The sequence below is a fragment of the Apium graveolens genome, chromosome 10 (genome assembly GCF_009905375.1).
Source record: "Apium graveolens cultivar Ventura chromosome 10, ASM990537v1, whole genome shotgun sequence".
NCBI classification, from domain to species: domain Eukaryota; kingdom Viridiplantae; phylum Streptophyta; class Magnoliopsida; order Apiales; family Apiaceae; genus Apium; species Apium graveolens.
The window spans coordinates 222,677,379-222,701,442 of record NC_133656.1 but is presented as its reverse complement, the minus strand read 5'-3'; the positions used below and the strand labels follow the sequence as shown (position 1 = coordinate 222,701,442).

Here is a 24,064-nt window from a genome sequence, read left to right as displayed (position 1 = left end):
AGATGCTTAAGGTCGAAAAAATACTCATGTTTAAGGAAACGCTCAACTTCAAGAAAATATCTCTGAGAGTGAGATGCCCTTTATCAGATGCCACTTCGTGAGATGCCTCGTTGGGAGATGTTTCAACAAGAGATAGTTTCTGCATCGCTTGAGCTTTGTTGAAGATAAAAGCCTTCTAAAAATATTGATCTTTGATTTAGTTTTGTTACATGGAGATTTTGTAGAAGACCCTTGTCGAGGTAGATGCTCCTCTTACAGAGGATGCGCCCTCCAAGGATGTTAGCTTGTCGAGGTAGACGCGCCTCTTACAGAGGTAGCTCCCTCCATGGATGATTTCCCTTGTCGAGGTGGATGCGTCTCTGACAGAGGACGCGCCCTACAAGGATGAATACCCTTGTCGAGATAAGACGCTCCTCTTAGAGAGGACGTGCCCTCCAAGGATGAAGACCTTGTCGAGATAAGACGCTCCTCTTGGAGAGGACGCGCCCTCCAAGGATGAAGACCTTGTCGAGATAAGCCGCTCCTCTTAGAGAGGACGCGCCCTCCAAGGATGTTAGCTTGTCGAGGTAGACGCGCCTCTTATAGAGGTAGCTCCCTTAAGGAATGATTTCCCTTGTCGAGGTGGATGCGTCTCTGACAAAGGACGCGCCCTCCAAGGATGATTTCCCTTATCGAGGTGGATGTGTCTCTGACAGAGGGCACGCCCTCCAAGGATGAATACCCTTGTCGAGGAGGATGCGTCTCTGACAGAGGACGCGCCCTCCAAGGATGAAGACCTTGTCGAGATAAGCCGCTCCTCTTAGAGAGGACGTGCCCTCCAAGGATGAAGACCTTGTCGAGATAAGCCGCTCCTCTTAGAGAGGACGCGCCCTCCAAGGATGTTAGCTTATCGAAGTAGACGCTCCTCTTAGAGAAGACGCGCCTTCCAAGGGTGATTCCCCTTGTGGAGGTGGATGCTCCTCTCATAGAGGACGCGCCCTCCAAGAATGATACCCTTGTCGACGTGGACGCTCCTCTCATCGAGCAAGACGCTCCTCGTAAAGAGGACGCGCCCTCTAATGATGTTAATTATTTGAGGAAGACGTCACCTCTTTAAAGGGTGCGCCCTCTAAAAATAGATGATTGAAGAAGATTGTAAAAGTTTTGACTTTGATTTGAATAAATGAATCACGCTATTTGTGGAAAAGATGAGATCAGCGGTTTGGAGTCATGATTTGGAAAGAAGCAGGAAATCAAATATAGAATGGTATTGTGTCATCGGTGGAAGGATCACTATCACCAACAAGGCACGTCCTCCTTGCGTCAAAGATTAGTTATTACTTGAAGATCAGAGAGCTAGTGTTTTATTCTGGTCGCGATTTCCTTAGAGTGCGCCCTCATATGATGACCCTTTCAGTTTAAGGCGCGCTCATGGGAGACCAATATTGGGATGAAAAAGTTAGAGAATCCTCAAACCTTTGTTAATGGATTGTGCTTTTCCAAGGTATGTGAGGTGCACACTTTTGTACAAATTCTCTTGTTTTTTACGCAGAATTAGCTCATGTAAGCTTAGATATATGGTACATAAGTGGTAAACCTGTCTAGACAAACCAAGGTTAAAGTTATCAAGAAAAGAAGGGGTATTCATAGGTGAAGGCAGGAAGAAATATGAATTATAATTGTGAACGCGGCAAAGAGTGAGAGCGCGCCGTCATGGTCAATAAGGAGGATAAGATTCCGAAGACGCAGCCTTAATTAAGAATGCGCCTTCATAGAGGAAGATGCAGAAGACGCATACTCATACGAGTGGAGGATGACACAAATTTTTGTTTGGATGTAGATATTAGAATTCCAATTTTGTTTCCAACTTCATATGGAATTCGGAGGGTAGTTGTTATAGCCAAAATTTGGTATTGGAACATCTCGGGTCAAATACGGGTCAATTGGAATTTAATTGGGGCAAAAAGATGAATAATTAGGTTTTGGTCTACATTGTATGAAGCGAAGACGCGCCCTGTATATATAGGATGCATCCATGATTGTGTAGGCTGTATTTTGGGTTGTCATGTAAAGATATGAGGAGGAAGATATTGAAAGGAGGAGGACGCGCCCAAGGCGCAGGACGCGCCCTGATAAGTAAAAATAATGGGATGAGCTGTACAGGTAATAAGGTTGCCATGCAAGGAGAATATGTGTATTTTACAAGGGGAGGACGCGTCTTGCCTCCTGGAGATGCATACTTTGGGATGGTTGAGCTTGTTCTCATTCAAGACAAAGCAAATAGAGATACTTGGAAGATATAGCAATATTTGGAGTTCGTAGCGTCAGGACGCGCCCAATCGTTCAGGACGCGTCCTATGTGTGAAGAATGCATGATCAAGAGTAAGTTTAAAGCAAGACAAGCGTGGAAGGAGCAATAGAGGATTATTTTCACTAACATATTTGTTGCAGGTACTCTTTGAAGAATTCCCTCCTTGAGACGGTCAAGGAGGGGGATGTCCGTGAAAAGCTTGAAGGCCTCCAGGGGTATGCCTGATGATTGAAGGCCTCCTCCTGTATTCAACGGGTGTCCTCGTTGGGGATGCGGGGTTAAATTTGGTGTGTGCTTTGGGAACTCTTTTCTTGTATTCAACGGGTGTCCTCGTTGGAGAACTTTGGAGTCATCCTGCACTTTGCACCCAAGAGCTTGGGATCACCTGTCCTGCTATCTGGTGGGTTATCCTCATTCGGGGGACAGGGACGCGTCTGGCATTTGGGGTGAACCGTGGCTATACCTGCGTTCGTAATTCAAGGGAGATAGCTGTAGCGAAATGTTATCCTTGCGCAGGGAGATGCATTATCCGTGAAGTCCTGCGATTACAAACGAGTCTTGGGCCTTCGCGGTTGGGCCTCATAGTTGGACATTTCTAAAGCTAGCGGAAGATGGATTCTGGACCGGGCCTGGGAATAAGAAGTCTAAACCCATTAGATTTCTTGTTCCCTAAGAACTACGTGGGCTTGATTCCCTATAAATAGGGATACGTAGGCAAATTGTGAGGGGTCGGAAGCGAGAGCCATAAGGAGCCACCACCAACCCTAAGCAATCTCAGCCCCCAATTTATCACAACCACCACACTCCGCTCACTTTTCAGGCGAAGAACCACCATTGTAGATCTTGATTCCGGCGACGAACCTCAAACTTTGTTGATACCAAATTCCTCCGTCAACAGCCGGAATAGAGATAATTTGGTTCAACGGTTTGGTTCAACGATAATTCCCTAATTTTGATTATTACAAAAATAGATAAATAGTGTTATATATATAATAAACTCCTAAATTATTAAACTACTACTAAATATAGTATACTTATCCTACTAAACTACGAATACAACTTATCCTATTATTAAAATATATAAATAATAGTATTATATATCTGCTAAACTACTAAATTGTTAAACTACTAGAAATAGTCTATTTATTTTACTAAATTACGACCACATGTTATTCTATTATTTTTATTATAAATTTATAATTATTATATATTTATATAAATATTTTAAAAATATAGTATAACTGGATAAATAAAAAATTAAAAATATTAATGAAAACCTGTGCATCGCATGGATCCATGCTAGTATTTATATAAATGCCGATCCGATATCGTATCCTTTGACAGAACATCTTGCTTAGTTTTTTGCTACATCTTACTTTGAGTTGCAAAAATCCCCGTAAATACAATTCTGTGTCAGTCTACTATTTACGCCTTGTGATCAAAATATTATATATCTCGTTCAATCCACCAATTCTAAGCTAGGGGTGTACAGATGAACCGCTCAACCGCTCGCAACTGAATCATATTTTACGGATAATCGTGAAACGCGGATTGGTTGTGAATTTAAATTTTAAAAACCGATCATTCGCGGTTTGGATGCGGTTTTAAAAACCGTTCATTCGCGGATTGGTTGTGAATTTAAATTTTAAAAACCGCTCACAAAATCGCAACCGCAATCGTAACTCGCAACATATGTCTATAATAAAATATATTTCCAAAAATGTAGTTAATATCATATAAATTAATAAGTATACACATTTATTAACTAATCTTAGATTAATGTTAAGACTTGGTTAATAAGATTCACAATCATTATAAGATATATAACAAAAATAAATAAAAAATATAATTAACATGTAATTTTATTTTTATCCATTTCTTTTTTCTTTTCTCTCACCTCCATATTTTTGTATGTTTTTAATATTTTTGCTCCACACGGAGCATTAGTTTGTATTTTATTTTTGAATGTAAATTTATCACGTAACTTTAACTTGAATTTATTAATATTCCGAATTTATTTTTTTGCAAATTATTAATTATTTTAAAATAAGTGGTTGAACCGCAAATCAATCCGTAATAACCGCAAATTTGTAACCGCAATTGACACGGTTAACCGCAACCGCATTTGCGGTTACGGATGACAATTTTCTAAAACCGCTCTTCGCGGTTTGGTTCGACTTTTACCCCAAAACCGATCCGATCCGAACCGCATACACACCTACTAGCTACCACCACCTTCAAAGAGCGTAGCTAGGGTTTTCCCCCTTTCGATGTAAAACATAATATGGCTTTAATTAAAATCATATATTATATTATAATTATCATGCTTTAATGGAACCACCCCTTTCATATCAATTAAAAGAACAGTATTTTGGAGTCCAATTCTGCAAGAGTTATCTGGTTTTACCATTGTACATATTATCATATTAAAGTTAGGATCTTTAAACATAAACACACGCACCACTTCGGTGGTTGGTTACTGTCACCAGTTTACTGAACGTAGTATTACCTGATAATAAAGCTAGCGCCATGTACTAGGTTATGTGAATTAACACGAGATAGTTTACAATTCAAACAGATGAAAACTCAGAAACTGGAAGTCTAATTACAGGCTAGCTATCATCTTTTGCGGAAAGTGTCGTTGGCAGTACTACTGTAAAAAAATTTGTAAAGGTTTTCGAAAGAATTAATTAATAGGTAAACTTATACATATTGCATGTATATACTTTGTTAAGCTGTGCAGGTTGATAAGACTTTTAGATATTTAAACATTTTTTGTATTTAACTTTCCCAGCATTTGCCGACAAGGCAGTACCGATTTAATATTGGAAACCAGGATGCATTCGGCAAATACACGCGTATATATCTATTATAAACACAAACAAACACCAGTAGACATTTCAATAATCAACTAATATCTACTTTATCTTTACTTACTTTTTTATGCCTGTCGTTGTCTCTTCACTTTAGAGGTAAAAGGGTAAATATAAAGCAAAAGATGAAGGTAAAAAATAAAATAAATATGTTGCCGTATAGACAAATTGGTATTGTGAATAGTAATTGATTTGGAATTAATGATCTTACAGTTAAAAAAACTGAAATGACAGAATATAAAAATTAAACTATACAAACTATGTTTTATAGATTGTGAATTTGGTCTGATAAATAAATGCAGGTCAGATCATGGTTTCGTTTAGATCTTATGTCGATTTGGATCTTATCACTCCCAAGTCAAATAGATATGCACATTGAGTTACCGATAATTTTCATTTGGATCTTATTTCTGTTGATATAAAATTGAGTATATTTCAGCTAACCTAACCTGAAACAAGAAGGGAGGGAACCGAGTATATATCAGCAAATATAGCACTGCTGTGGGGGAACGTAACGGTGGGCACAAATCATGCAGTGTATGTACTTGTCCTGGGGGGTAACTGGGGGCATTGTTAGGAAGCCATGCATGAAGTCATAAACTGTTTCTGTGGCGTGCAGCGTGCAGGGACAAATGGACAATACGAAAATATGGAGAATACATAAAAGAAAATAGTTTCAGTACTAATTTGATAAAGATAATAATCTGAGTACAGATTTGACAACTCCTCCTGTGGGTCTATTCCAAAAACTTGCTGTTCCTCAGAGGGACCTTCTAAACTGTTTAATGTTCATTTCTTTTCTTCAAAGTGTTTGTACCCAACCAAAAAAACAAACACTCAAATAAATAATTCTGCTTCACAGAATTTTTCTTCTGGTCGTCCTCTATATACAAAAAATTCATGTGTAAACAGAACATAGCAACATGCTATAAAATGTAGCAATTTTGCAGAATACTTATTCTGTGTTTTTTACAACTGCAGCACTCTCGTATGAAAAGTTGTGATCCGCAGAGAATGAAATAAAATAATCCCTCACTTCTTTTGAAACAAATTTTAAAAGAATTATTGACTCACTTGACAGTTTAAATGAAATTTCAGATCTTTTTAAAACTATAATTTAGTTAATTTTGTGTAAGATTAAATCCATTGCAGTGTTTATATACCTGCTTTTATTTTATATGTAAACCAGATTTAGAACTGTGAGTTCAGGATACACTCAAATATTATAAACGATGTTCATAGACAACAGAAGATAATTGTTGTTGTTATTACATGTTAAAATAATTGTTGCTATAGTAATAGGAAAATAGGGTCTAAATTCTAATAAAGCAACATAAATAGATAGTATCTACACTCATTTTATGAGTGTATAGCATAGTTTCATAAATTTTTATAAAATTTTATATTTTTCTAAATAAAAACTTAAATATCTGAACTTCTATTTCAATAATTAAATTAAAAATAAGTTATGTAACTCTAATAATTTATATACACCTGTATAGGTAAAAAAAAACCTCTTTAAAGAATGGGGGGTCGGAGGAGTATTATGTTCAAAGGGTCTCAAATTGTACAAAGACTTTACAAAACGGCCTTTTGGTGATCCCATTTTACAACTGTAGCACAAGACATGCAATCTCAGGAAATTACAAAATACAAATTCAAAACCAATTGACGGAGTTGCGTTTTTTGCATTTGCTTTCTTGTACCACACAGTACGGGTCCAGAACTAATACTTCTGGTTGATTTTTGAGTAGGCACTTTTCTTGAAAAAGGTCCGGAAAATATGTTCCTGATGACTACATCGGATTCCCCATTAGTAATATTTTAAGCCAATCAATTAAATCTAATCCAAAGCATTACTTATCACACCAAGAAGACACTAAATCATGCATATTATTTGGAGATCTCGGTCCTACTTGTATACTCAAAAGAAGAAACTCTGTGCTGCTGCATATTCATGTGTTATAGAGTTGTAGCAACACACGAATTCCTTATGTAAGGATTGAACTAGGTAGTCAGGTTGAGTTGTTTACTCCCTCAACGTCTTTTAGTACAATCAACGTAAATACCATACCATAATTTTGATTCATAATAGGGAGACAGGGACACTAGCTAACATGAATTCACTTTCCAATTTTTAGGCTTTTTTTTAAAAAATACTCATGTTGTAGAATTTAATTTTAAATTACGGCAAAACCTTAAATGTAACCTAAAATACAACTACTTTCAACACGCTGGACAACCTCATAACCAATTTTTGGCAGTAGAGAAAAGATACTAGGTTGCAATTTCGAAATTTAATTTGGTAAAATTAAATGAAGTTTGCAATTTTTGAGAGAAATGTTTTGGTAAAAAATAGCTAAAGTACGCAAATTTAAAATTGATCAGAATTCATCCATGGTGTCGTCATAAGAACTTGACAAGGACCGAACATGTTTAACACCTAAATCACAATTTTCAAGTGTTGAAAAAGACCTATTTTGACAAATTGAGAACAAGTTTGGTAAGCAAAATATAAGGTACACATGTGATGTGCCCCATATGATGATGAATATAAACATAAATACAGAATGCAACGTAATCTGAATAGAATGGAACAGGGAACAGGTGAAATTAATACATATCAGGTACTGAACATAAACAAGGAGTGAGGTTAATGAACGGTTGATCGAACAAGGAGCTTAGCTGCTGCTTCCGCTGAAATTGCTGCAACTGATCAGCCTCAGCAGCTTATTGTACACAGATATCACAAGTCTTATCAATACTTTAATTTACTACTACCCCCATTCAGTATTTGCCCCCACCCCACCCAGCACACACATACATTTATACTAGCAGTACTTTTTACCTCGTTCGATTCTCAAATCTCAAAACCATTTGCATTGCTGTACCAGTACCACACTCTCGTATATTTCAGCATCCTTATTATGCAGACAACATGTGTTTGTAGTAGATGTTAGTATATCAAAAGTTGATAACTTTAAGAGCGCAGAGCAGTTGTCAGGCTCTATATGAGTTCAACTGTTTGGACTTATTTAATGTCAGCAGTTGGGGTTAGGTTTAAATTTGGAAACAACACAATCAGCTTCCCTCATTATATTTTGTGATGTTGTTAGTTATTTGAGCTTTGTCACTTCAACAGTTCAACCCAATCCCATGTCAAATCCACAAATCCTCTCTTTGTTCATTTGAAGATACAACCCCCTACACTACAGTGTAAATTTAGTGCGCAAGTTACCCAACCTCCTTTATCATATATAGGTTCGTACTAACAACTAGCTAGAGCCTAGAACAACAACTATGTAGTAGTAGTACAACCAAACCCGATTTTACATACCTTCATGGTCTATCTAGTCCCATTAAATTTTATATATTATTTTTTGGCACGGTCATTTAAAACATAATATCACAATTTTTTTTAAAAAAATTTCTTTCTGAATAAAAGTTTTATGTTCAAATTTTTATTCAAAAAAAAATTACAAAAAATATTATAAAACTATACTTTATAGAAGTTTCGAAATGCGTGCAAATAGTGCCCGTATACTACTAGTATTATTACTTGTCTGGTAAACAATATGCTTCATCGTTTTAATAATTTAATTAATTAAATATAAATGCAATTTTTAATTAATGTCAGGTTCGATTTAATCGATTGTTATTTTTTTAAAAAAAAAATAAATAAAATGAACGGAACCAATCAAGTGCGACTTTAAAATTGCAAATTCGTTTTGGAACCAATTAATAACCAAAGAAGTGGGTTTTTTAGTAATAAAATTTTTGGTTTGATTTTGATTTACAATTTTTGGTCGTTTCGGTGGCCGTAATAATAAACAAAATTTGGAAGCGACACTGTTCATTGGATACAAGTGGTATACATTGTTGTCCATGGCTGCCAAGTAACAGACCTAGGCATATGTTTGTGGAAAGGCCCAAACACTCCCCACACATTTGTTGTGGTCTTTTAAAGGGGAGATCAGCTGGATAACTCAGAAAACAGGCAAAAGGTAGCAAAACAACTAGTACAAGCTTATTTTGGGCTAACCGAAAGCAGATTTTCGGATTTGTGAGAATTGATATGTCGTCAGATTCTATGAACTTGTTTTCAGACTATTTATCACAAATGAGAATCACTCTCTAATTTCCCAGTCAAATTTTCACAAGAAGCCGAATTGGTTCATTCAAATTCCTACATTTTGCACCGTAACAACATTGTAATAAGAAGTACTAGATACTCCAAAAATCTTCTCCAAATCACATGACACATGACTGATTTTGGTTCACGGGTCGCATATAAATGTATGCAAAATCCCATGTTATTTTTAATAAAGTTGCTAATTATCACGTGAACATCATACTGGGGGGACTTTGTGGAAAAGAATTTGGCATCTCAAGATTGACGATTAACTATTGAAGATTAATTATTGGTCAGGGCCAGGGGACATGACCAACAAGTGAACGCCAGAACATTATCTTAGCGATAATAACTACTAGTGTTTAGGCTAATTTCCTCACCAATTAAAAGTTGAAGCATATATTCCATCATCTAATTAGACACCTCAGGTCCTATATGAAAGCATAAATTCCTTCGTCGAAAGTTAAAGTTAGACAGCTCGTGTTGTATTTGAACAATGGGGTTTATTCCCATAATCTTTTGCATTATAATTTCTTTTAATTGCCTTTATTCTCTTCTCCCTCCTCAAGAAAAGGATCATTAACTCACAAAGTAATGTGAACACTTGCACATTTTATAAGCAAAACTTATATCAAAAGTGGCTTTTGATAAGCTTGATTCGGCTTCTTGTCAACTCAATTGCTAAGATTCATAAAGATGTTTTGCTTGATTTTAAAAAGGTGTCCGAAATCTGCGCATATAAATACTAGACAATTATCCTTGCAAACAAGTAAAAACAACATAAGCTTTGTCTTCCTATTCCAAATCCACCATGAAGAATCAAGACAAACAGAACCAGCCACCTCCAGGTCTCTCTCTCCCCCTCCCTCTCCTCTACTCACACAATATTCATAGACATGTCTTAACAAAATTTAAGCAAAGCTTATCAAAGTGATGATACTGACTCCTTGTGCAACAATTTAATCAACAGGCTATCCAAGTGAGAACCTGCCAGCTGGGAACAAGTATTCCCCGGAAACCAAGAGGAAAGGAGATAGAGGCTTCATTGAAGGATGGTAATCTACAATAAATTTATACTTGTCGCTATATGCTCTATCACTGAATTTTTTCTTTTATAGCAAATCTCGTTTTTTTAACAGAATTTCTATTTAGCTTGCAGTCTTTTTGCCCTGTGTTGCTGTTGGCTCTGTGAAACTTGTTTCTGAGAAATGGCTACAACTGGAAAGACGAGAGATTTCACCTACAATGCTATTCTAGTTTTTGTGTGATTACTTAGTTGCGATCGTAAGACTGTTGTGAGGTTTTTATTATGGTTTTCACTGTACAATAATAATAATAAAGGCTTGCTTTCCTTTCCTTAACAAGGGATTCTACAGAATGTCTTCTCTTTTTACTCTATTATACTTGTTCAAATTTTCAGTACTTCAATATCTTCCGCCGTTTCCGTTTCCATTTTACCGAGGAAATATAGATCATCAAATCATTATTTTTTATTTCCACCATCAACTTGTCAATCCATTTAAATGCACAGATTAGAAAGCATCTTACGAAGCATGTTAAAAGTCTCACAAGTCCCAAAATGCAGACTCCAATTGACGAGTGAACCCTACTTTTGGAGAACAAATATACACCAAGGAATATTGAAGGAATCTATTATATATTATTAAGGCTGTGGTATGTGATTCCGAGTTTCTTATGCAACAAATTTCCAGATATTATCCAAAACCAATTTTATAGTTTCCAGAAGGAAAAATGTAATTCATCACTACAGTGATACAAAATGAGAAACTGGGCCAAGAGAACCTGATCAAACTGGATTCCCCAAGGGGAACAACTTCTCCAGCATGTTATTAGAAAGGACACAGTTGGGATCCAATTCCCTTCGAGCTTTATTATAAGCATCTACAGGAAATCGCTTCCTTAACCTTGATTGTAGAGCTGCAAGCTCATCTTTGTCCTTTGGTACCTGCAAATGGGGTGACCGGTAAGCCTAGACTTTGCAGGTAAATCTCAGAAATATAACATGCAGAGAAATATAAATTAGCTGGTCTGCATGACAACCTAGAGTATAATACAAATGAGACTGATACCATAATAGTATACGGACAAACTGTACAAGAGACAGATTAAGCTCAAGGAATTGACAGATAATCAAATATTATATATGCAGTTTGGCTCTCATAAGAACTATGCTCAAAATGAAAAACTGAAGAACCAAATGCTCTGCAACTTTTACTATGTCGCGAGCCCGTTTGGGCTCACTTAATATATTTTTTTCTGACCCACTAAAAGTGAAGCCGCATGTTTTGGTTCGTCTAACAATTTTCAGCTTTTAGTTCAAAAAATTTAACTACCCTTTCAACTTATTCTTTCTCACATCACACTCTACATATTTTAAGTGACTTTTTAACTCTATTTAATATTTTATATTAGTATTTTATACTTTTATTTTATATTTGAATCATATAAATTTTATTATTTTGCTCAAAATTTCTAAAATTAATTCAAGCAAAATCAGCCAAACATATACATCTACTGTTCACTTAAAGCTTTAAGTTATAAGTTCGTTTTTTAAAGTACCCCAAACGGATTCTAAGTATTGTTCAGCACTTTTATCCATGCTGCTAAGTACTGTCCTGCACTTTTTCTTCAAGTGCAAATCATTTGGTTCTTACAATTCTCCGGTTTACATTTGAACCTCATCTATCTATCTATCTATCTATATATATATAACACACTTAAATATATATATATATATATCACTTAAATCAAGGAAGTTGTCAGGACCGATAATAGGGCCATTTTATGATTTCTAAGTAAATATGTGTTAGTGCTACCCATTGTGGCATTCTTTAGAAAAATTGTGAAAGCTTTTTCATTTCGAAATAATAGTAAAGACATCTATCAAAAATTATCTTTTTGGGTAAAGAAAATATAGAAGAATTTTGAGGGTGCTTATTGGCTTCCTGGAGCTTCCAAAACAAGAACCTATTTGTTCCTCAAACCTTGTTCGAAAATTCCACCAAATTCCAAAATTCATAAAACAGAATATCAGGAATATATCAGTACCTCAATTTTAGCCCAATGTTCATACGCTGAATACTTATCCCATAACTGGGTTTGGGTCATATGCCTGTAGTGGAAAAATTCCTCTGTTATCTCCTTTCTCTGTCGTGAATCCGTTGTAGGAAGATACATGATTATGCCAACCTGCACAAGGAATTGAGAGAAGTACATATCTTCTTACAAGATATAAGAAGCTCCTATTTTTAAACCAAACACACTCATCGCCTCAAACTAAATTTAAACTGATAAAAGCACTATTATATGCACAAGGGAATAAAGACTTGATGTTAATTGTGCACAATGGAAGCCTATCTCAGCCCTCTTTCCCTCCACTTTCTGTCATTGATTAAAATTTAATAATATATGTTTCTATTGGCAGATCCATTTTATAAAATTGAACTGCGCAGCCAATAGATGAGCTTAAAAGCTAGCCAAGGAATTTGTTCAGGGTTATGAAATATCTTCACCCTGTGAAGGCTTTGCACATCTACAAGTAGCATTAATATCTCTCAATTTTAGTCATATACTTTGTAAAAGAGTGAAAGTATTTTTTTTTGGCTAAATATAAAAGAGTGAAAGTTACCCATGAGAAGATATCATCCTCTGCTGAGCTGTAAGCTGGACTCATGGGGCTCTTACTAGAAGTTGTCCATCGCTGCTCTATTGGTGCTGGTGCAGGCACCTGTTCCTTTTCAATGAGCTGCATCACTTCTTCTATGTATTGGATATCCTTCATGTTTGGTTTAGCCAGGGTTCCAGCTGGAAAACAGGTCTCTGAGACCCATTGCTGGCCACCACAATCGAAGCCCAGAATTTCATCACTCCAGCCTACTCTATAACCCTCTGACCGCCTCCAGAATTCTGCCTCAGCTTGATTGACCTTTATGACATGGTCTTTGTTCAAAGGATCAAGTGCAAGTAATTTATCTCTCAACTCTGTAAATGTAAACTCACTGATTTCTGGTTCAGTTTCCTCTGATGATTTAGAAACAGGTTCTTCACCTCTGAAATGATAATTTAACCAATAAAAGATAATCATAATTCAACTTAATCACTTTGCATGGCCTATTTTAAAAAACAGGCTACATATTATAGACAGAAAAACTATTTGCAATTGAACATCACGTTAAAACTGTTAACATAGATATATACAAAAGATATATGTACACAACAGCATAGTTATAGTCACAACTTTTCTGTAACAGACACATACGTAAACAAAGAACAAATTTACTCGGACTCTTCATCTTACCTCGGAGTAACTGTGTGGGACACTCAACACTCGGAGATGGACACTTGACTTAGTCACTTATTTTATTAAAATGTTGCCGAGCCCGACACTTGGACACATATCCATGTCGGACACTTTTAGCCGAGTTCGAGCAACATAGATGAATAAAAATACACACTACAAATAAAAAATTTCAAGCAAAGCTCATATGGACAACATAGATATAGCTATTTATTAGGAAAAATAAGGGAAATGACATAGTGCTCGATGATGAATACTATATCCTCTCATTTCATATCAACCAGACACTCCTGTGGCCATATATTGATCTGTAAGATGTAAGAACAACGATAGATATAATATATAGATGTACCTGTACTTCTTCAGAGACTCATGGTAAAGATCACGAATTTGCTTCATAGCTTCATCCTTGCTATATTTTGGTTTAAAATTAGGTACGCCTTTCCACTTTGACACGGGATTACACGTCACAACCACAACTGTGTCAGTATATGGAAAATAAAGGTACTTAACATGTTTGTTTTCAGAGAGCAACTTCCTGCAGGAAGAAATGAAACAGTTTAGTCTCAGGTAATTGAAAGAGAAATAAACATACACAGGTAAGTGAAAAGCTGATAAACAAATGCTGCAGTGGAAGGGCAAGTAAATCACAACTGTAAAAAGCAAGATAGAGAAAGGATTAAGATAACACAATTGCTAATCTCTTAATAAGTCCATGTAAAAGAATGATAGGTTCCTTCCATATTTTGCAAAATGTAAAGATGATAATGATATACAAAAATTTATAGTAGAAGCTTGTAAATTTTATGTGAAGTGTACAATTAGACGCAATGAGCATCATGCACTATAGATTACAAAATTGAGGCCTTTTGAGGTGAAATTTGATCACATCAATCACTTTGCTATTAGAAAGCAAATCTTGGAGTTGTGCTAATTCATTTTGGAGATTGGTATATAAACACTGTTCAGTGAAGAACAATTTACAGAAATAATTATAATAATAAAACAGTGGGAGTAGGAGTAGGGGCAGGGGAGAGGGAGGTTAAAATTGTTCAAGTATTCAAGTAGAGTCACTCTTTGAATACAACTGCACATCCTACATGGTTCACGAATACTAGAAATTCACTTTCCAGTAGTATTAAGATCAGCCTCGTCATATAAAGAATGAGATGATGTGCCTTGTGCTACATGCACATTATGATGGAAGAGATTTTTAAAGGACAAAAAAAGAGAAATGCATATACTTGTGGTTTTTCTTGATATCTTTAACATTTGAGACATAAGTGTGCTCGACAAGTTCCTGCCTCTCGACACACAGAAGAGTAACTTCCGAAACGACACCAAGGCCCCCAAGTCCACATCGAGCTAGATAAAAAAGTTCTGGATCTTTCTCTCTTGAAACATCAATAGTTCCTTTACCAGGAGTAACCAACTTCATGCTAATAACCTGCTCATCAATGGGAGGCAACCTCGCTCCAGTACCGTGTGCACCAACCTAAATATGTTTAATGCAACAGAGGAGCTGTAATATGGGCACAATCTTTCAGAATAAATGTATTGAAACTGAAAAGCTATGCTTACTATATTACAAAATTTGTTTCAAAGTTTAAATTCACACTGAGTAAGACTGTTGACAGTTACTTGATGTCCCCCTGAAACAGAATAAATTAATGAAAGACACACACGCATCTAATACGTGAATGAACGTAAATTCAGGCACTTTTTTCTTTATGTCGAATAGAACAGAGCTGGTAATATAGAAAGAATACCCTTTTTTTATTGCCAACTATACCCGAGTTTTTTTGTTCTAATATTAAGCGTTCATAATAAATTACAAGCTCAAAAGTTGACTTGCTATTTTGAAGGGGATTTTAAATAATGCATACATGTGTCCTGCTGTCAACCGTTGGGAGTAATAACCAAAGATTGTCTTTAAACCTTTTCTCCCAAAATCATATAGCTCTACCAATTCCTAAATTCTAAAAGAGAAGTACACATCTTACGTGAAAGGGTATATAAATCATAAATTTTGTATCTTCAACAGGAAAGTACATGCTCTATCAAGCAAAAGGGGAGTAGTACACTACTTATTACTTTATCTTGATTTTTAACCGCTTTAGTTGACACTCAAGGACCTTATATCACTTAAACATGGTTCTTATTAACCATCATATTTCTAAATAGAATTTAGTATCATTACAGAACTATTTTATTAAAAAATGCTATTCTTATACCGTGCAGTATGGAAAGGCGCCAATTTTATGTAGTTGGGTTATGCTGACAGGATGAACATTTCTAAAAGCTAATTTTCTACGAAAAATTTATAATTAAAACAGTGGCATGCTGCATGCCTGAACACAGTTATAGATGTTCCATACTAAATATAAATATAACCTGATAACTCTCAAATAAGGATTGTCATCCAGATCCGACCCGATTGTCATCCCTACTTTTATAACATCAACTATGAGCTACTCTCTTTGAAGGCAAGGTAAATACTGATATTCCAAGTTTTCGATGATGCAGGTCAAAGGCAGGATATCTTTGGGAAGGTAATCGAATAGAGACAACACTAGACATCTTATTTTTCAACACATTACACAAATATATATCATATACACACATATAAAGGGGCAATTGTATTTCAGTAATTCAAACTGAACCTTCCCTACATTAAAATGATACATGTACAGTAACTTCAAACAATCAGAACCATAAATTAAAAAGACATTTCGGAAACTTCAACGAACCTGAACAATACCACCAATCTGTTGTTCCCTAATAGACGCGAAATTCTGCAACGTAATCCCAAACTCCTTAATCCCATCAACAAGCTCCTGAACCCGAATCCCGGCCTGAACTCTCACAATCTTCCTCTCCTTATCCACCTCCAAAACCTTATCCAACAAAGCCAAATTCACCATTCCAGCTCTAGTCAATCCAATTCCATTCGGAGACAACCCCGACCCGACCGGCCTAATCTTCTGCTTCTTCTCATTCGCCATTCTCACCACACTCTCCAACTCCTCCACAGACTCCGGCTGAATGAAATTCCGAGTATGCACTTCATGGGTCCCACTCCAATTAGACACAGTGTGCAAATCATCAGGCAAAGGAGCGTACTTAAACATCTGGGCTTTCTTGTGCTTAGCATTTTCGGGGAATGGGAAAGAATAGTAAGTAGCGGCGGCACAAAAGATTGTGAGGGCAGCGTAGCCTAAGTATTTACGAAGCTCGGCGTCGGAAATGGATGAAGAAGGAGAAGAGAGAGATGGGGTTGTAGAGAATTGACGAGAGAGAAAAGGGTTTTTAGGGTTTAAGAAATGAGGGGGGTTTGAGGTGGGGTTCAAAATTGGGGGTTTTGAAAGATGTGGAGTGGGGTTTAGAAGAAAGGGTTTAAGGGATCGCTTGAGTTGAGCAAGTCGGGACATTTTGGAATTGTGTGTATCTTGTATGTATATAGTTGTTATGTGTGTTTTTGAGAGTGTAGTACTAGAATTGAAAGAAAGGTGGAGAAATGGAGAATGATTTGATTTGATTTCAAGTGGAGTTGAATGTGTGAGGGAGAATTGAGAGATGTTTTAGATGTATTTTGCATATAATAATAACTCCTCCGCACACTCCCCATAGAGGAGTTACTGGTTGGTTGATTAAATTGTTTTTTTTGTGTGGTGTTGTGCTTGCCTACTTGTTTATATTTAAAACTAGCATAAAAGGTCTGTATATCGAAATATTATTTTGAATGATTTATATTTATATGAAATTAATTTTTAATACATTTTCTTTATTTTATATTTTTATAATAATTACATAATAATGAATCATATAATTTTTATATTAGATTACGTAAAATTTAAATAAATAATTATGCAATGGAAATGAATGTCATAGAGATCATCACTAAATTTTGTTATTTCTTTTACTTCTCCTACGTACTTCTAAAGCGGGATTATATTTAAGTGGTAGGAGCTTATTTTTTGTTTTAGAGTTCAATTTTCGCTTAATACCAGAATTTTAAAAATGGATACTTATCATAAACTATGTAAGCCTAATTACTATAAATCACAACTATAATATTATAACAAAAATATTTGAAGTTTGTTTGTAGGGAAATGCATTAGGTCATTTCGAGGTCATGTAATGTTATCCCTGCCCTCGATTCCCGAACTCACCCCGAACATGAATTTTTCATTTTCAATCCCCGTCCAAACCGGTATTTTCGCGGGATTAAAAAAATAAAAGTAATAAGTATTTTTTGATATATTTTTAATAAAAAATAATTGACTAATTCGTATTATATAAAAACATTGATAATATCGCATATTTCTAACATCATAGTATCATATTACAATTAATTTATAATATAAAAAATGACAAATTAAAAATTAAAAATAAATATAATATTACAATATAAAAAAATTAATCAACAAAATTATTGATTATTTTAAATTATATAATATATTTAAATTATATTTTTTAAAATAATTCATTTAATATAATATATAACCATGTTATATATATATATATATATAATCAGGGGCTCGGAACTAGGGCGGATAGGCAATAATTCTAGACTCGGCCGTGATCTCAAAATTTTTAGTAAACTTTGCTTGTTCCCTGAAATAAATCTATATATCAAAAACAAATATATCAAATTTGGTTAAGTTACATGTGAGGAATGCAGAAGCATATTTGTTGGACATAGAATAATATAATATTTTCTAGTCTAGGAATATGTAACTTGGTAATATATAAATAAAGTGTAGTAATATTAATATTTTTAAAAATAGAATTTTACACACATGTATTATAAGAGTATTGTAGAGAGAAATATGTTGAGAGCAAACACTATAAAAAAAGTTACGAAATCGTTATGTATATGTGTGGATAACTTTTAGATTTCTCACCTGTTAGATTTCTCACCTCTTAGATTTCTCACCCTTTCGTATACTCTGATTATTAGCCAACCTTTGGCTTTTCATTATACATATAACTTAGATTTATAACTCTATATATAGAGGAATTGTATAAGTTTGGATTACACATCAAAATGATAATGAAAGTCTCTCTTCTCCTTCTATATGCTCTAGTATTTTAGTTATTTTCTTAACACGTTATCAGCACGAAGAATTTAGCAAAGTGACTTTAGAGTTATTGAACACCAAAGAAAGGTGCAGCGGGTGGAAGCAAGAATAAGAAATAAGCAAAAGGTGACAGCAAAGTGTTTGGTATCGAAGCTTGTTACTCATGATTCACACAATAAACTAATAATATGCACCTTGTATATTACTCATAGATATAATTGTTACTGTTACGATAGGAGCCTAGTGTATCCATGAACCCACTTGTCACTGCACACTCTCTGTCTAAGGTACATAAACTTTCTGGCAGAAATTAAAAAAAACTCATAATCATGTTATTTTAACAAGCCTATATTTTAAAGTTATATTTGCTTATAATTGCTTTATGACTTGCGCTAATGTGTTTTCTTTATACTTTTTAATTATTTTTGACCATGTGTTTTGGTTGCATGTTTGCCTAATTAATAAATGGGTGCATGATTGAAACGGGAGGAACAATAAAAGTGTATATAAAAATAAGACCACCCTTCTGCCTTAGTTTCTTTTTCTATTTTTATTACACATAATCTTATCAACTTTTCTAAAGTAAGTAGGTATCATCATATGCTTATGTTAGTGTTGTCCTCGGTGTTAAAATAAAATTACTTTATTTACTTTGACCTAACTAAGTAGACTGTATGTAATTATCATGATCACCATTCAATAAATTATATGTTTCTTTTAATAAATTAGTATTTTTTAGGTTTTAAGGTACATATCATGTAAACTGTTAAGAGCGTCATATGACGTTGTTGATTGGTTAAATCATTGATCTCGTATAATACTGTAATTAGATTGCAGTCTTATCTTCTTTTATTAAGTATATAATCTTAATACAATAATTCAATTCAATGCCTACTTTTTGCTGGAACGAGAATAAATATGCTTGCATGTAGTATATAAAATCCACCATTGAGAGTGATTTGATGATTTAAGACTCTAGTGTTAGGGTGTATTTATGAATTAGTAGTTTCATAATTGTGTGATTGCTATTATGAAATTTTGTATCAATACATGTCAACTTGTTTTGTATCATCGGACTTTATCATACTTTAAATATATAGTTCAAATCATATTTGTAATAATAATATGGGCTATAGAGTTTACAATTTATTAATTTAATGTCTGATTTAAACTTCTATTTGGTTGTCATTATCTTACATTTTAGCAATTCAAAATGTTGAATCTCACGAAACTCGAGTTCAATGCCCTCAATATCATTGGAAACAATTATTTGACGTGGATTCTTAATGCTGAGATCCACCTTAATGCCATGGGTCTTGGAGACACCATAAAAGAGGGAAATACAAAATCCAAACAAGATAAAGCGAAAGCTATGATTTTCCTCCGTCATCATCTCCAAGAGGGTTTAAAAACCGAATACCTAACTGTTAAGGATCTCTCAACCCTTTGAAAAGATCTAAAATAAAGATATGACTACCAGAAAACAGTGATACTCCCCAAGGCTCGCTACGATTGGCTACACTTGCGTTTGCAAGACTTTAAAAGTGTAAACGAGTACAATTCGACAATGTTCAAGATCACTTCTCAACTCAAATTATGTGGTGAAAATGTCATAGATAAGGACATGTTGGAAAATAGCTATTCCACTTTCCACGTAAATAATATGCTCCTGCAGCAGCAATATTGTGAGCGGGGGTTCGCGAAGTACTATGAGCTAATTTCTGTCTTACTACTTGCGAAACAAAATAATGAACTATTAATGAAAAATCATCAAGCTCGTCCAACTGGTTCAACACAATTTCCTGAAGCAAATGTTGTGACTAGTGGTGATTATGGATGTGGACGTGGACGTGGACGTGGGCGTGGATTTGGCCATGGTCGTGGTCGTGGACGTGCCCGTGGACGTGGTTTCGAACATGGTTGTGATCAAAATTACCATAGTTTCTCAAACTTTAAATAGAAATCTCACCACCAGAAGTGGACAAAGAATGAGGAAAAACCTAAGGGAAGTATGATGGGTCAAAGGACTGAAAGTATTTGTCATCGTTGCGGAATGAAAGGACATTGGAGTCGTACCTCCAAGCACCTTGTTGATCTCTATCAAGCTTCTCTAAAAGGTGTTGAGACTAATTTTACTGAGCAAATTGATCATTTGGGTCTTTCCCAAATTGAAGCTCACCTTGGGGGAGAAAATCAAATTGATCCACTCAACTCTACTCACATGGAAGTGTCTGATTTCTTTGAAGATGGCAATATAGAGGTGGCCAAATTTGGTGTTGATGGTGCCAACTAAATAATAAGTCCTTATTTTAATTTATTAAGTGTTTATGTATTTATGGTTGAACTATAAACGTTTATGTTTGGACTTTTACTATGTTGCTTAATTGATGAAATATTTGAAATGTTTTATTTCTAATTTTTTTTTCTTTATTTTGGTGAAGAATATGGCTAGCAGCCTCACATCATATGTCATAAAAGATGAGAAATCACTTAGCTTAGCAGATAGTGTAACAACGCTCACAATTTTAAAAAATCAAAAATATTTTTCGCATATAAAGTTAGCTAAAACTAATGTGAACACCATATCTGGTGCATCAGATCTTATTGAGGGCTCCGAAAGAGCATATATAGTGTTACCTAATGGTACACGACTTATCTTTGATGATGCAATGTTTCCCACCAAATCAAAAAGAAACCTCTTGAGTTTCAAAGATATACGTAGAAATGGTTATCACATTGAGACAACAAATGAAAATGATGAAGACTTTTTATATATCACGTCGGTTGTGATATTCCCTAACAATACAACAAGAATTACATAAGCGAGGTTGAATGTAATTATGGCTACTTTTTCAAGATTTTAAAACTGTTCAAACTGAATATATATGAGTGTTTGATTTGCAGAGTGCAGAATGAAAGGATTATATAAATCAAAACACAAAGTAATAAAAACACAAGTTTTTAAAACTTTCTGGTGGATTTGAATGTATCCACCAGATATATATATATATATATATATATATATATGAGTTTGAGAACTCTGTGTAGCTTAAAATGGCTCACAGCTGCTTTACAAGTAGAACAAACAAACTACAGAGAAATTCTTTACAAGTACAGTTTTTTCTATCTCTCTTTGAAATGTGTTTGCTTAGTTGAATGTTCGAATAGCTACACTTGGTTTATATATCACCAAGTTTACATGACAATAAGACAAGATAATAAAACAAACATATCTAGTCTAACTCCATGCTGCTTCACTACTCTATTCCAGAATCTTTGAATCTCTTCACAATTGCATGGAAATGGTAATGCTTCTTTGTTCTCAAATTCCTGCTTAACAGGATGCCATATTCCTTTTGCAAACACCCAACGCATGTGACTGTGTTGTCACTGTCAACAGATATTTGAATTTAATCATCCGTCAGGTACATGTTTATCATCCGTCGGGTAGCTTTGTTGATCATCCGTTGGGTAGCTTTGTTGATCATCCGTCGGGTAGCTATTTGTCACTTGACTCCATTTCACTTATACAGAATTACAAGACATCTCATATTTACAACTAATCAACCTATTCTGCATATCCACTAGTAGTCAACATGACTCAAATACTCCTACAGAATCTACATAAAGTTGTTTGCAGAAATGTGCTACAATACTTAATATTACATAAGCTACTCACCCGGTGGATGTCAAATTATCATCCGTCAGAACTATATTGAATCATCCGTCGGGACTAAATTTAATCATTCGTCGAGTGCTACAAAATTTACTAAGTTAAATCTACTAAGGTGTTTTGTTTAATTTATCATCAAGTTCACAATATATTCCTAACAAGTTGTCTCAGGGATAAAGCAATTGATTGAAAAGCTCCCCTCATATAAATATGGATTGTATTACACCTTCATAAATCTAATTGAGTCATATATGGTGATGAACCAAAAAATAAAGGACCCGACTAATTTTATGATATGGCATGATCGTTTAGGCCATCTGGGTATAACAATGATGCGAAGGATTATAGAAAATACAAATGGACATCCTCTAAAGAACAAAATTGTTCCTTTACCTAAGGATGTTTCTTGTGTTGCTTGTTTTCAAGGAAAATTGATAACAAGACCATCTCCTGTAAAAATTACAATTAAATGTCCAAAATTTTTTAGAGCTGATTCAAGGAGATATATGTGGACCTATCACCCCCTCCAGCGGGATATTTCAGTATTTTATGGTACTTATTAATGCATCAACACGATAGTCACATGTTAGTTTGTTATCCACTCGCAATATTGCATTTGCACGACTCCTAGATCAAATAATTCGATTGAGATCACAATTCCCTGATCATAATATAAACACAATTAGATTGGACAATGTAGGAGAATTTACATCCCAATCTTTTAATGATTATAGTATGTCAGTTGGGATTAAAGTGGAACATTTTGTTCCTCACGCACACACTCAAAATGGTCTAGCCGAATCTTTCATTAAGAGACTACAAATGATTGTTAGACCTCTACTTATGAGAACAAACTTACCAAGTTATGCATGGGGACATGCGATATTACATGCGGCCTCTTTAGTTCGGTTAAGACCGACTTCTTATCATCAATATTCCCCTATACAACTTGTAAATGGTAAGGAACCAAATATCTCTCATTTAAGAGTTTTTGGTTGTGTAGTTTATTTTCCAATATCTCCTTCCCTACGTGAAAGGAATATGTCCTAAGTTCAATCATGAATTAGGATTTAGGAATAACTTCCTGTGTAATATGTTTTGATTTCATTGATATTAATAAAAGACTTGTTTTGTTTTTATTACGGGCTCTATCTATTTAAGTGTTTAAATAAGATATACCATAGTTTAGAGTAAAGCTTTTTATGGATTATGATGAGATCATAATAGTGAGACCTAAAAGATGATAACTCTAAACTTAAATAGTTCCTGGTCGTAGGATTACTAACTTGTAATTAATAATCCGCAGAGATTGGTACATACTATGTTTGTTTTATTATTATTTATTTCTACTACGGGCTTAATATTGAACCTACAGGGTCACACCATAAAAAGAGAATGATTTAATGGCGGAGTAAATAATTAATAATGGCTAATAATTATTTATTTATGAAATAAATAATTAATTGGCAAATTTAATAATTGATTAAATGAGATTTAATTGATTATAAATTAATTAAGAAAAGTTCTTAATATTATTAATTAAGGATTTATTTTTGGAAATTAAATCAAGAGAGAGAATTATTTCTAAAGTGTTTAGAAAAAGAATTAATAATTAAAAGGTGTTTTAATTATTAATGAGAATAATAAATGGGATAATAATAATAATATTTATGGGAAAATTTCAGCTGAAAATG

General features: G+C 34.6%; 1 protein-coding gene and 1 long non-coding RNA gene across 2 annotated transcripts; one reads left to right on the top strand and one right to left on the bottom strand.

The window, feature by feature from the left end:
• Positions 1 to 10,069: 10,069 nt before the first annotated feature.
• LOC141688955 (uncharacterized) lies at positions 10,070 to 10,651 on the top strand. Its single transcript, XR_012562198.1, has 3 exons — positions 10,070 to 10,143; positions 10,266 to 10,350; positions 10,448 to 10,651. It is a non-coding gene; the product is annotated as an uncharacterized LOC141688955 (long non-coding RNA).
• A 270-nt stretch (positions 10,652 to 10,921) lies between these two features.
• Positions 10,922 to 17,208, bottom strand: LOC141688954 (L-galactono-1,4-lactone dehydrogenase, mitochondrial). Its single transcript, XM_074493105.1, has 6 exons — positions 16,364 to 17,208; positions 14,858 to 15,108; positions 13,966 to 14,151; positions 12,945 to 13,365; positions 12,365 to 12,505; positions 10,922 to 11,261 (listed from the first exon to the last, which is right to left on the bottom strand). Exons 1-6 carry the CDS (start codon positions 17,042 to 17,044, stop codon positions 11,103 to 11,105), a joined length of 1,839 nt encoding a protein of 612 aa, XP_074349206.1. The 5' UTR covers positions 17,045 to 17,208; the 3' UTR covers positions 10,922 to 11,102.
• Between the last annotated feature and the right edge of the window lie 6,856 nt (positions 17,209 to 24,064).

What these genes read in the sequence shown, in the direction of transcription:
- LOC141688954 (XM_074493105.1), bottom strand. Translation starts at nt 17,044, where the DNA reads ATGTCCCGACTTGCTCAACTCAAGCGATCCCTTAAACCCTTTCTTCTA. An exon ending in AGATTGGTGGTATTGTTCAG is followed by an intron (nt 15,109 to 16,363) that starts GTTCGTTGAAGT and finishes AAACATATTTAG; the next exon opens with GTTGGTGCACACGGTACTGG. An exon ending in AACATTGGGCTAAAATTGAG is followed by an intron (nt 11,262 to 12,364) that starts GTACTGATATAT and finishes CCCCATTTGCAG; the next exon opens with GTACCAAAGGACAAAGATGA.